At 47.9% G+C, this 14,193-nt stretch overlaps 2 protein-coding genes across 12 annotated transcripts in view; one reads left to right on the forward strand and one right to left on the reverse strand.

The window, feature by feature from the left end:
- Igf1r (insulin-like growth factor I receptor) overlaps window positions 1-9,221 on the forward strand; it is a 281,412-nt gene extending 272,191 nt beyond the window's left edge. For 6 of the 7 annotated variants that reach the window (XM_006540641.4, XM_006540643.4, XM_006540642.4 and 3 more), the window contains one exon: window positions 1,573-9,221. In XM_006540641.4, coding sequence (XP_006540704.1) covers window positions 1,573-1,954 — 382 coding nt within the window. In that variant the 3' untranslated portion in view covers window positions 1,955-9,221. The remainder of the gene's footprint in view (window positions 1-1,572) is intronic. The other variant, NM_010513.2, reaches the window with a different exon arrangement.
- A 1,852-nt stretch (window positions 9,222-11,073) lies between these two features.
- The window catches only part of Pgpep1l (pyroglutamyl-peptidase I-like), a 28,964-nt gene continuing 25,844 nt past the window's right edge, over window positions 11,074-14,193 (reverse strand). For 3 of the 5 annotated variants that reach the window (XM_017312399.2, XM_017312398.2, XM_017312400.2), the window contains one exon: window positions 11,074-13,421. In XM_017312399.2, coding sequence (XP_017167888.1) covers window positions 13,002-13,421 — 420 coding nt within the window. In that variant the 3' untranslated portion in view covers window positions 11,074-13,001. The remainder of the gene's footprint in view (window positions 13,422-14,193) is intronic. The other 2 variants (XM_006541315.3, NM_030101.1) reach the window with 2 other exon arrangements.

Below are 14,193 nucleotides of genomic sequence, written 5' to 3' on the forward strand. Positions count from 1 at the left end.
GTGGGATTATTTGCTTTGTAAAGAAGTGTCCTGGTGGCCCAGTGATCAGCCTGGTAGAATGTTAGAAGCCTGTTCAGGGTGCTTTGAGATTCCTATATGTTCGAACTTCCATTTGTGGGTTTTAGTGTAAAGCGTCTGTTGAGCCAGGAGTTTTTATAAAACACAGTTTCCTGGAGGAGCATAGGTGGAGAGTGCTTTGGTCTCACACGCCTGTGATTGAGAGCTGCTAGGTACCCCTTTCCCTCAGAATCATGACCACCCTGTCCTTGTTTTCTGTCGGGCCTGTGTGTCTGTCCATCCGTCAGAGCCCAGGTGTGGTTCACTGCATGGCCTGGGTTGCAGAACTATGACTTGACGAGGGCATCAAGGGAATGAACAAAGAGTGTGCACTTGGGTATAGAGAAACGGGGACTGCGTGGACTGGGCTCTGGAAGCTCAGTATGTTTAGCGTATATATTTGAACAGAGAGGCAGATTACTGCATGCAGATAAACAAGGAAGCAGGATTATTATATACAGCTGAACATGGAGGCAGGTTTAGCCATCTCTGCAGGGAAGCCGTCTTGAGGCTGTAAACTTCCAGGGGAAGGACGTGACAGTGGACATATTCTGCACACACTGTCAGCACTTGCAACTCGGACCTCAGGGGAAGGCTTTACCATCTCTCTAAGCAAGCATCACTGGGGTAGACTTTGCCACTCCCATGGGACTGGGGCATTGGGGTCCTTGACATGGCCTTGCACGTGTCAGCAATACACACCTTCACTTGCTTAGGGTCTCCTCCACTGTCTACTCCCAGGCCTTTGCTGGTCAGGACGGTGGCTGCATGAGCAGCCTTTCTCTTCTGTCCTGTGTGCCAGCTGGCCCATGTAACTCTCGAGGACGAGGAAGCTTTGCAAAGGTTTGTGACCTTGTGGGAGTGATGGAGGTACGTCATGGGCTTTATACTGTTTTTACCTTGGCCTTGTTTGTAGAAGAAAATGATGCTTAGGACTTCCCTTGGTTCGTTGGCATCCGACTTGAAGTTTCTATTAGAACTCTGCTCCTGGGCATCCTACATCTTCAAGACAGGGATCTTCCTTCATGGGACATCCTCAGTGAGCAGGTGCTGGCGTGAGATAGCAAGCTTGGGATATGTGCTCCGTCTGTCTAGCACCCCTGCCGCCTCCTCCCTCAGGCCCACTGCCAGGGGCGCCCTGGTGCCAGGAAGAAACTTAGAAATAGCCCTGGTGTGAGATACAGAGAATGGTGCCTGTCAGGAAAGCTGTGATTCTCATTAGTGAGAGAGAGAGGTTTCCTCTTCTGGTTAATGTGTGGCCAGAAGAGGTGCTTAGACAGGAAGTGGGTTTTATCTCTTAGCAGTGCTATCATTAATACAACCGTCCATGGTGGAATCGGTGAACCAAGACTTGAAGTGAGTCTGGGCTTGGCACTGTGGCTGGGCCTGGGTTCTGGGCAAGATACATGGCAGGATGCCAGAGGCATCCAGATGGGAAGCAGAGAGTGCAGAGGTGGTACAGTTCTTCTGGGTCTCTCTGGCAGCTCATTCCTTTCTTCCCCATCACTCCCTTAGGTTTGAACTTATGCGCATGTGCTGGCAGTATAACCCCAAGATGCGGCCCTCCTTCCTGGAGATCATCGGCAGCATCAAGGATGAGATGGAGCCCAGCTTCCAGGAGGTCTCCTTCTACTACAGCGAGGAGAACAAGCCTCCCGAGCCAGAGGAGCTGGAGATGGAGCCTGAGAACATGGAGAGCGTCCCACTGGACCCTTCGGCCTCCTCAGCCTCCCTGCCTCTGCCTGAAAGACACTCAGGACACAAGGCTGAGAATGGCCCGGGCCCTGGCGTGCTCGTTCTCCGCGCCAGTTTTGATGAGAGACAGCCTTACGCTCACATGAACGGGGGACGCGCCAACGAGAGGGCCTTGCCTCTGCCCCAGTCCTCGACCTGCTGATCCTCGGACACACCGAAGCACGCGCCAACAGTAACGTGTGTGCGCCCACTCGGTGGGCGGGGGGGCGGGGAGGGGAGAGCAGGTTGTAACAATCTATTCACAAGCCTCCTGTACCTCAGTGGATCTTCAGACCTGCCATTGCTGCCCACGGGAGACGGCTTCTCTGCAGTAAACACATTTGGGACCTTCCTTTTTTCAATATGCAAGCAGCTTTTTATTTCCTTTACCCGAACCCTTAACTGACATGGGCCTCTGCAAACCTTAATGACAACACTTAATAGCAACAGGACACTCGAGAATTGAGTCTCTTCGTTCTCTGCCTTTTTCTCTCCTCTGCCTTCCCTCTCTGCCCTCTCCCCTTCCACTTCCACGCTCTCCTTTCTCTCTTTTCTGCTTTACAGTGGAAAAATGTTTGTGAACGCCCATCTGGGAAGCCTTCTTTTTTAAAAAAAAAAAAAAAATCAGATTGACTTAATGGCTGCCCCTGGGGCTCCTCATCACCCCGCATACACCTGCCTGACACCGTAGGTCTTTTAAAAAAAAGAAAAGGAAAGAAAAAGAAAAAAAATTCACACACTGAGATGGAATTTTTTTTAACCTTTTTTAGGGTCACCCCAAAATTTAAAAGGGCCATTGTTCATCCGTGGCTATCATTTTTCACGCTGCCATTTTTGCCAAAATCCTGTTTTCGGTTTGGTTTTTCTCACACGCATATACTCCCTGCGCTGATTTCCCTTTGTCCAGAGGCGTGGGATGAACCATGGTGTCTGGTTGATGATAACATTTGAGAGACACGTGCTGAGGCCCCCCACTGTGCCCGGCTCTCCCAGCCCACATCTCCTGGGTCTCGTTGCATGGTTACCGTTTGGGAGAACTGGACAAGATGGAACTCGCCCTCCTTGAAGAAGGGGAAAGCAGAACTGGTTCTCCACCCCTCCCCCACCCACAGCACCCCAAGAATTCTGGAGGAAGTGGCCATGGGCAAGCTTGAAGGTCAGGTTGTGGGTCAAGGTGGTCCTCACACCAGCCTCGTCCCCCTCCCCGACCTCCCTCCTGCCCCTCCCCTGAGGGCCACACACTCGAAAGGGTTCCGGGGACTCGGCCTGGCTGTTGGTTATGGATGTTCGAGGAAGGGATTCAGAGCCACAGCAGCCTGGAGCCGCCCGCCCAGGCAGTGGATCCAAGCAGTGTGAGCTTTCACATGGTCTGTTACTAGGACTTCTTCATGGGTCTCTCAGTTCTATGTTAGACCGTGAAACATTTGCATACACATCGTCTTTAATGTCAGTTTTATAACTTTTTTACAGTTCAGATATTCATCTATACATCTGTACAGGAAAAGAAAAGCTGCTATTTTTTTTTTGTTCTTTATCTTTGTGGATTTAATCTATGAAACTTTCAGGTCTACCCCTTCTTCCTTTCTGCTCACTCCAAGAAACTTCCTCTGCTTATCACTAGAGTGTGGTTTTTCTTCCTCTTCTCCGGCAACTGATGCTTCTAGGACATAACTTGCCGTGAACTGTTTGATGCCTTTTTTATAAATACATCTCCCTTCCCCTGCTCCCTGCAGCCCCATTCATTACCCTCTAACCCATAGGCTCTGTGAGCACAGTCACAGGTGAGGGAGTGGGGAGGGTGGGAGTCCAGAGCCCACAGACTCCTGGGCCCTACTCTCTCCTTTCCTTGCTTCCCCGCACACAGCATCTGCTCCAGGGCAAGGCATGCCACAAACTCAGGTCAGAAACAAAAAGGTTAAAAATCCCACACATCCTGGTTTAGTGTTTCTAGTCCCTGTTGTTGAAAGTCACACTTTGCTTTCTCTCCTTGCTTTGGTTCACACACACACACACACACACACACACACACACACACACACACCCCAATTTGGGAATACAATAGCAGTTTTAACTGCAGACAATAGTCATTGGATTATTATTTAAATGAATATTTGATCTTTCACACACACACACACACACACAATAGCTGCTGAGTCCCCAGGATGCAGCAGAGCTGGTCCAGTGGCCCATCTGCCACCTCCTTCACAAGCAGGCCCACCTGTCTTTAGAACCAGCTTGTCTGAAGGGGTGGCCTCCCTGGGAGCAAGATGTAAGACACCAACTCCCCATGGCCAGGAGCAGCAACTTTAGTGGGTGTGCTATAAAGCCCACTCCCGGGCCGGAAATCCCAAAGTGGAGTAGAGCTGACCCTACAGTGGCCCTAGAGCCCCTTGCTGTTCCTCCTTAACCAGAATCCCGGAGCTCTGGGCTTGGAGGCCCCTCCCCCTGGAGTGGGGTTGGGGGAGGGGTCCTGTCTTGTTTCGATTTAGCACTTCTTACCAGAGCAGTGACAGCGCGAGAGATGCTTCTGGGTGGAAATATTTAAATTAGGAGTAGGAAAACTGTTGGATGATGATGGTTGCAGTTGTGACTGGAGATTAGATGCAGGAAGGAAAGCTGGAGTTGTCTGGCTTGTCTGTAGGTTCAGGCTTGTGGCTCTTCCTAGCCTCTGCCCTTAAAGGGAAAAGGAGGGGGGAAGCTTATTAAGAAGGTATTTCATGTAGGAGTTTTAATTTATTTTGTGATACCTGTTTTAATCACTGTAGAAAAGCCCCTGTTATGGATTTAAATGCTGAGGAAAGGGTACATGTATCTCTGTGTATGTGTGTATTAGATGGGACAGTTTTGGGGGGTTTTTTTGGGGGGGCTTGTTTTTCAAACATTTATCTACCTCACTCTTGTTTTTCATGTGTGTGTGTGCATATATATATATCACATATATATATATATATATAATACATCTCACACTTCTCAGTACCTGACAGTAGGCCAATGATCCTGGTAACCTCAGCCACTCCGCAGGCCACATACCCAGGTGAAGCAGAGAGGGGCCAGGCTGGATTCTGGGGTTAAAGCAACGCTAACTCAAATGAGCAGCCTCTTCCTGCTCTGTCTCCAAAAGCCCACTTTTCCTAGGGCAACTCTGGTCTTTCTCCTCACCTGGTCCCCTACTTTTCAACCCAGCAGTCACCATGAGCACAGCACGCCAGTGGAGGGGGGCTCCCCGGCCCATCCTCAGCTGGCTGACTTTGGAACAGAACTTTCTCTACAGATTGAATGACTGACAAATTCTATCCCTAAGAGAGCAGGTACTCCCAGGTTTTGAGGGCAGGAGGCACCCACACGTAGGTTGTCTTGAGAGTCCCAATGTGTGCACATGTCAGGGTGCCCTGTCAGCCCCCTCAGCTGCTCCTCTGAGACCTGCACCGAGGCAGGGGCATGCCACCATTGCTCTCCTGGCATTGGTTCCTCTTGGAGGTACAGCGGTCAGGGAGCTCCCCCTTCTGCTTCTGACAGAAGGCCAGTATAAAAAAGGGGGCAAGACGAAGCCTGTGCCCCCTGCAGGCTGCTGTCCTTCCCTCTTCTTCCCTCCCTTCCCCCCCCCCCCCCGCAACCCCCAGGGCTAAACAAGGACTGACCAAATCTTGAGGCTGGAAGGCCAGTGGTTGGCGCCTAGCCTTCCCCGTGCTCTGCCTCTGTCCACCCATCCGTCTGCTGCTCACAGGTGGACAGTGCAATCCTCAACTCCAGCAGCTGCTCTTACAGGCCCTGGGGACTTCAGCTGGGGACCGCGGTGGCTAATCTTTTCCCCCAGTATGGAGAAACTGCCTAACAGTTCGGTTAAGCTCAGGAGCCCTTCGCCTCCTGCTGGAATGCTGCCCTTCTCTGGGTTCCTAGATGCTCACAGGGTCACTGGGAGATACTGTTTGATCAGGGTTTTCTTCTACACTGTAGGTGACACTCTGGGATAGTGGCCTATCCTCTCGCACATACCTGCCGGTTTTCCACAACTGGATTTCTACAGTTCATTCAATTGATTTTAAGGGTTTTTTTTTTTCCTTATTATTATTATTTTTGAAACTGTCCGAGTTGTTGGTGTTTTGTTTTTGCGTGGGTGTTATTTTTTTTTTTCCTTTAAGTAGAGAGACGGCACCAACAGCGTAGTGGCCGTCATAAACTAATGCTCCAGAAACACTTCAATAAAAAGAAAAGGTTGGCTTGTACGAGGGTGCAGTCGTTCTGCTGGACTGACGCGCCCCGACTATTGCAAGGCATCATATCCACAGTTCTAGCCTGATCTCATGCTGATGTTCCCCGCCTCTTCCTGATTTTTCTCTTTACAAGCTTCAAGTACTCCTACCAAGCTGAGTCGTGGCCTTTTTCACTCGAGCCCACCCCCACCCAACCCCCCCTTCTGATAGGAGCTCACACTGCTTGAAGTCACATGAACCACTGAGGCACAGCATGCAGGTGACGTGAACATCCAGGTGTGCCCCCACACAGCCCTTCCTGAGGCGTGGAGATAGAGCTGAACCTGAGCTGGGTGGGGCCCACGCTTCGCCATCTCCTTTCAGGAATGTCCTAACATTGGATTCAGAGATGGGATGAGGCTCCCTCCTTGAGATATAAAAGACTGTTCAAGGTTGCTCTTTTTCCTACCTGCCTGTTTCTTATGACTCGGGACTGTTCAACGGTAGGAAAAGCAGCTTCATAAACTAGAAAAGCGATCACGGTGAGACGAGCAGATGGCGGAGTGGTATACAGGAGTTTTTAGGGTGGGCTGACAGATGGATGAGCTCTGTATGATGCCAAGTCCTAAGCCAGCCTGAGCTCCCGGAGCCTCGGCCTTAGCAGCCCACCTCTTTTGGCAGTGCCTGTGCCTGAGGTAAGCAAGCAGTGGTGGCAAGGTCACACTGAGCTCATGTGGGTGAGGAGTCTAGGATGCTTACCCAAGGCCCTCTGTTGTCATCGTTGGGTCCTCTGAGAGTGGCCACAGAGTGCTGAAAGCATCTCCTTTCCTAAACACTGGCATCCAGGAGGAGACAGGACCACTCCATCAAAATGCTTTGGCCCATTTTAGCAGTAATGAATTTACGGTTTGGGATTTTTTTTTTCCCTTTGGTTTTTGTTTTTAATGTTACTTTTATGTTTGTCTGATGTCTTTTCATTTCCTGGGCTAAGCAGCTGCATTGGGAGACCTGGACCAGAGAGATCCACCCCTTAAGAACCAGTGATGATGGTCAAACTTTTAACAGTCCACTTTGAACTAGGTGGTGGTACAAATGAGAACTTCAAGACAGGATGTCTGTGTAAAATTGAACCTCTCTTGCCAGAGATGCTGAAGATACAGACCTTGGACAGGCCAGGGGTCTTTGCTTTGGGCTTCCAGCTTGGATGACCAGTTGGCGATTTAGAGAAACGAACATTCCTTGATGGGATGACAGAGTGACGGTGCAGTAGGCACCCTTGGTAACCGGCATCGTGACATGACGGGAATTGCTGACAGAGGGTTAAAGGGCCTGGAAGAAGCATGGACCATATTTGGACTTGATGGTGTCTGAAGGTGTCAGAGCATGTGGAGGCTGGGGAGTCAACTGTGGGCATTTGGTTTCAGATAAGACACTTGGCATCCTGCTCTGGAAACTTCTCCTTAGAGCTAAGTCACGTGCGGAAGGACTCAGACTCCATCACACTCATCAGATGAGTTGTCGGTCTGGGGCATGACGTTAGGGATTGATTTGATTTTGGTTTCTGTGAGAACTTCATAATCACTGATTTGTGTGTCCACATTTGTGTCTGCATCTTTCCAGTAAACCATTCTTTAAATTACTCATTATCCTTTCAATAGGGCTTCTAAGTCCAGTAGATTACGGGTAGTCGTTGACGAAGCTCTGGTTTACAAGAACTAATTCAATGTTTCATTGCATTTTTGTAAGAACATAGAATAATTTTATAAAATGTTTGTAGTTTATAATTGCCGAAAATAATTTAAAAACACTTTTTTTTTCTCTCTGTGTGTGCAAAAATATGTGTTTGTGGTCTTTTTTCCCCCTCTTTGTTTCCTTTTTCTTTTTTGACACTTGTTTACTAGCTAGCTTTACAATATGCCAAAAATAAAAAATAAAAACTTAAAAAAATTAATTAAAAAGAAATTCTCCCCAGGACCAATTGTGGTTCACCCTCTTTCCCACATGCTTTCTGCTCTAGTTTGTAAAAAAATAAATAATAAATAAATAAAACAAAAAAAAATAAAACAGATAAAAATAAAAACAAAACAAAAGGAATGCCAGTGGTTTAAAAAGTACTTCTGTATTCTTCAGTATCTTGATCTTGGAACCCTTTGCTGGGGAAAGGAATTATCTGGGACTCACTGTTCCCTGTGGAGTGTAGCAGCCCAAACAGATGGAAAGAACTGCTGGCCATGGAAATAGCAGTGTGTGGCCACCCAGCAAAGAGATGGCACTCCATGGTGACATCTGGCTGGTATGGCTGGTCCTAGCTCTGCAACACTATGGAGATGGGAGGGTTTCAGGACACTGGAATGGCTTCACAGTGATCACATGACTCTGATGTGCAGCCCGTGGGCACATGTGCCTCAGATCCTAACGAATGCTGTGCCTACCTGTATCTAATGGCGAACGCCGAAGGTCCATTGTTTTCTAATACAGAACAAACTGGTAACAAAAACCACAATGTGTGTCCCCTCGCCCCCTTTTTTCAAATTAAGATCCATGTCCTTTGGCTCCCCGTGCATTATTGGCCATGTCTCTCTGGTTCCACAAGATACCGTTGTTGAAAACACATGGAACTTTCTAACACTGCAGGAAAAAGGTCTGGGAACCATTTGTGGGTTTGGTTTGGTCTTTCAGTTTCTTGTGGGTGTTGGGCAGTGTGCAGACACATGTACAGGTGGAGTAGGTGCCTGCCTGGTGACAACCCCTGTCTGCTTCCTATGCCAGTGAGGTTGAAGTAAGAGTTTTGCCAGAGTTCATCTACCTCTGGGATTTAAAAAAACAAAACAAAAGTCAAAAGGCTCGATGGAGCGGACACATCGCCAATAATGCATTTCTGAGTTTTCTTGTTAAATTTTTTCTTAAAAAAAGAAAAAAAAAGTCTAAAAAAGATAATAATATGGCCAATTTGTTACATAAAATAACTTTCTGTGTATAAATTATTCCTAAAAAAAAAAACCCTCTGTTTATATATAAAAGAAAATCAGTAGATGAAAAAAAATTCAATGTTTTTGTATATTCTGTTGTAAGAATTTATTCCTGTTACTGCGACATACTCGGGATTCTTTACATTATGAAAAAAGAAACTTTGTCTATTTTGAATGGCTAAAGCTAAGGCCACTTGAGTCTATTACTCTGCTTTTTTCTAGTAGTTAAAGTACCACATGGATTAAGTTAAATAAAAGAATTCTGTATGCACCTTTGTCTCCCAGTTGGTTTCCTCTTCACTCTGGAACCATCCCCCACTTCCTCGGGAAGCTAAGCCTCGTGTGTGTGTGTGTGTGTGTGTGTGTGTGTCACTCAGGAATGCTCAGCACGAGAACTGACAGCCGGGAAGCTGAGCCTCGTGTGTGTGTGTGTGTGTGTGTGTGTGTGTGTGTGTGTGTGTGTGTGTGTGTCACTCGGGAATGCTCAGCACGAGAACTGACAGCCGGGTTTCTCCAAATGCAAATTGCTGTTGAGTTTGAAGAAGCTACTTTCCCCTCACTTACTCAGCTAGAGGAAAATCAGGAGGCATGAAGCACAAGTCTCAGGGCTGCTTCACAGGCTTGGCCCCTGGACCTTGGGTTGACAAAAGGCCAGGGTGGCTTTGGTATGTGTGAGTCTGGGGGTGGGGCGGGGTTGCCAGAAACTTGCGTGCTGCGTGCATTTTCCTGTCCTTGGTAGTGCTTCACAGTTGGGGTGCCTGAGGGTGCTGGAGAGAGAACCAAGGAAAATCGGGCTGTTCCTGGCTGCAAGGTGCTGAGTCGTTAGGTTGCCCACAGGTAACTCTGAGATGCTGGCTCTCCATCTTTGCCATGGGAAGGTGATGAATGGTTTGGGTTGGAAAATCAACCAAGCCATACATTCTAGACTCCTGGGAGAGTAGGTAGCCGCCTCACTGAACACTGAGAATGGGGGAACTCAGTGACAAAATCAGGACACCGGGTGAAGAACTGATCGATGAGACATAGGTGGCAGAAGCAAATCAGAGGCAACTCAAGACCCAGTGAGCCTCCCAGTAGCCTAACCCAATGGGTATTTGGATTTATAGTCAAAAGGTCGTTGGAAGAGCACACCTTCCAATCTCGTCCTGCCCCGGGGGTTTTGTTTACCAGATGCCCAGGGAGCTTCACTAGATGACGCTGAAGGTCTTATTTCTGTGCTATCCTGGATTGGTACTATGCCTCCAGTTTACCAAAAACCTGCCTGGCCGGAGCCAGCTGCTTTTAAGGATGAAGGTACTAGACTTTTTTTTTTTTTTTTTTTTTAAGATTTATTTATTATATGTAAGTACACTGTAGCTGTCTTAGGACACCCCAGAAGAGGGCATCAGATTTCTTACGGATGGTTGTGAGCCACCATGTGGCTGCTGGGATTTGAACTCGGTGAACTCGGGATCTTCGGAAGAGCAGTCGGCACTCTTAAATCACTGAGCCATCTCTCCAGCCAGGTACTAGACCTTTAAAAGACTATTAGGAATCGAGAGATTGCTCAGAGGTTAAGAGCACGTGTGCTCTCCCAAAAGACCAGGGTTCAATTCCCAGCACCTACATGGCAGCTTACAATTGTAACTCCAGTTCCAAGGGATCCAGATCTAAGGGTGAGATACCTTTACACTAATACACATAAAATTAAGTCTTTTTTTTTTTAAGTTAGGTGCTCTCCTTGGAGTCTGAGACACTTTTTTTTTTTAATCTTTCTGAAATATCGTTTCTCTGTGTAGCCCTGGCTGACCTGGAACTTGCTCTGTAGACCAGGCTGTCCTAGAGCTTAGAGAGCCACCTGCCTTCCTACGGAGCTTTGTCATTAAAGGCATGTGCCACCCCTGCCCAGCTAAGTCACCTATTACGAGCGTTCTAGAATTAATTTATTATTCGTTTTTTTAAACACCTGCTTACTAGCTAGATTCATAATATACTGCTGCCCACCCACCTCACCCCCCCCCCAAAAAAAAAAAGCAAAACAAAAAAAGATATTCAAGCCACAAGCTGAGGGCCCATACTACACCTTTTTCTTTTTTTTCTTTCCTTTTTTTGGCTGGTGTGTTGTTGGTGACACATTCTCTGGGTAGTCAGAACCAGGACTTTTTATTAGTCGGGTTTATAGATGAACACAGAGCCATGCTTCAGACCTCCCAACCATTAAATGACCAGCAAAAAAACAGTGTTCTACACTGGCTCGCAAGCATACAAACCACCCACTATCAGCTGTGACTGAACAGGATGCAGTGTGTATTGTCGGGGGATGCCAAGCTATTTACAAAAAATACAATGCAAATGGGCGCTTAGGGTCTTGAGAAACTGGAGAGGCGCAGAGGGGGTGGAAGAGCTGCTCATGGGGGTTGGGGTCTGGGCCTCTGTTTTTTGAAACAGAGTTTCTCTGTGTAGCCCTGGCCTTGAGCTCAGAAATCCACCTGCCTCTGCCTCCCAAGTGCTGGGTTTAAAGGCGTATGCCCGGCGTTTTCTTTTAATGTGTCTGACCAGGTGCCAAGTGACCTGAAGTGTCACTAGAGCCCACTCCTGGAACAAAGGGACCTAAGGTTTGGAGCAGGAGCTCTTTGCTCACAGAGAGGGGTCTCCAGCCAAGGCACCAGCCAAGCAGCTAGGTTCTGTGCTGGTGGCCTGTGCCATCCCAGTCCACCTTGGGCTTTTTTTGTTTGTTTTTTTGTTTTTTTCGAGACAGGGTTTCTCTGTGTAGCCCTGGCTGTCCTGGCACTCACTTTGTAGACCAGGCTGTCCTGGAACTCAGAAATCTGCCTGCCTCTGCCTCCTGAGTGCTGGGATTAAAGGTGTGTGCCACCACGCCCGGCTTCCACCTTGGGCTTTGATCTGCCTTAGTGTGGCTTGGCTCTGTCATATGTAAAATGTCCTTGGTTTATTTGCAAAGGAAATCTTGTAAAGTCATTTTCTTGCAGAATCCGGCAGATTTCTGTGAGTTCCAGGACAGCCAGGCGGGGCTACACAGAGAAACCCTGTCTCAAAATAAAACAAAACAAAGCAGGGAAGATGACTGAGAGCTTAAGAGGTCCTGAGTTCGATTCCCAGCAACCACATGGTGGTTCATAACCATTTATAATCAGATCTGGTGCCCTGGGCTGGCATGCAGGCATACATGCAGGGAGAACATTGTATAATAAATAAACAAACAAACAAACAAACAAATAAATAAAATCTTTTTCAAAGAACACTTGAGAGTTATTCAGTTCATTTGGTCTTGACACTAGGTTTTGGTGGCTCTTTGGAGTTACAAAGGTCATAACTTCCCCTAGTTAATCCTTTATGAAGCATCCGCCTTTGGGGATTTTCTTCTTGCTTTAGACACTAAAGTAAGATTGTGATTCTGTGAGTCCACACCCCCACCCCCACCCCCACCCCCAGCCTTGTAACTGTTTCCCTTTTTTAGAGCCTCTCATAGCACAGCTGGCTTCTCCGTCCAAGCCTGAAACACTCCATTTCATCTAAGGAAGGCATCCCCCTGCTGCTTCCCTTAAGCTGCTGTACTTTGAGTCTGGACTTTCCCGATTTCTTCCAGCATTTCTTGGATGATGACTCGCAAGGCTTTGCCCAGAAGGCTGGCCGAGAGCCAGTGCGACAGAGGAGGGACATGGATGAGAGCCGCATGCCCAGTCCCAAGGTGCAGAGACAGGTAGTAGGTGTAATCGCAGATGTACCTGCAACCACATGAAACTCCCCATTACTCCCAGATCTTGTCGATGCCAGACACAGTAAGTACAGGTTTCATGAAGCATGAGTTTATGGATGCCCACATGCCTAGTACCACTTGAGTTTGGCTCTTCTGATAGAGAAAGGACATGGCCTAAGAACACTCCAGACAGACATTGGTTCTTGGGCTCAGAGTCTAATGACCAGCAAGCGGTCATGACAGAATTGAGCCGGCCTTTCAAACAACTAGTGGTAAGACACCTTCACCACAATGACTCCCTTACTGCCAACTCCCCTCGGGTATTTCTTTATCCCTAGAAGAGAGGAAAGGTGCTTAGGGGGAGGGGCTGTCAGCGTTTGGAGAAGAGGTTAAATTAATCTGCAGTGCCTGTGACAAATAGGATGCCTGTGACCAAAGCAGCCACATGGACAACATAGGATAGCCTCTTGAGGAGAGAGAAGGGACTCTGAAGGATAATCCCTCTCTCCCATCTGTTTGGCACTTGGCACACGGAGTCCTGAAGTACCTGCCCGCATCTCGGGAAAAGGCCACTTCGACATTCTCAACAGCCACACGCCGGCAGACCTCCTTCATGTTGACAACAGACAGCCTCACTTCGGGGCCACCGGGGAGGCACACTCCATCCTCCGGCTGGAAGCCTCTTACATCTGAATCCCGATAGCCTCGGTTCTTACCACACTGTTCCAGAAAGATGGCCTTGGCAGAAGAGTCCATGCCCACATGCACAACAAGCTGTAGGGACATACATATCAGAAATCCCAGGACAGACACCAGATCACTAGATGTGAAGAGAGGTCCAGTGATGACAGAGCCCCGCTAAACAGATCTAGCTCCAAGTCCTCCAGGAGCCCTGCTTAGGCCCCTAAGTAATGGTGCTGATACAAAAGGAACACATCTTTGGGTTGAATTAGGCATGCTACATCTGCATTTAAGGACTTTTCCCCATTTTTTCTGGATTAAAAAGGACTTTTGTATTTCAAATGGCTCATCCGAGGTTGTGTGCTCTCTTTCCCCCCAGGAGTTGGGGGAAAGCAAGTATCCAAGATGACCCTGGGAGATGCTGGCTTTTAACAGGATCCTGTATTTAATGAAACTTTCATAAAGGAAGCTAGCAACAGTCTAATCGAATCTTATTAGACTTTATTTGTCCTCTTTTGAAAACAGTTGCAGAGGATTTTGCTGCAGTGTTTGGTCAGTGTCCTTTTTTTGTTTTGTTTTGTTTTTTTGGTTTTTTTGTTTTTTGTTTTTTAAGACAGGGTTTCTCTGTGTAGTCCTGGCTATCCTGGAACTCACTCTGTAGACCAGGCTGGCCTTGAACTCAGAAATCCACCTGCCTCTGCCTCCCAAGTGCTGGGATTAAAGGCGTGAGCTACCACACCTGGCATTGTGCCCCTGTTTACACAGTGCTTATATTCAGTTACTATGTAGTTACTTTTGTTAGTTTGGAATGGGGCTGTGAACTCATAAACTAGACCAGGCTGGCCTTAAACTCACAGGTGCCAGG

Source organism: Mus musculus, chromosome 7 (assembly GCF_000001635.26).
Source record: "Mus musculus strain C57BL/6J chromosome 7, GRCm38.p6 C57BL/6J".
Taxonomy (NCBI): domain Eukaryota; kingdom Metazoa; phylum Chordata; class Mammalia; order Rodentia; family Muridae; genus Mus; species Mus musculus.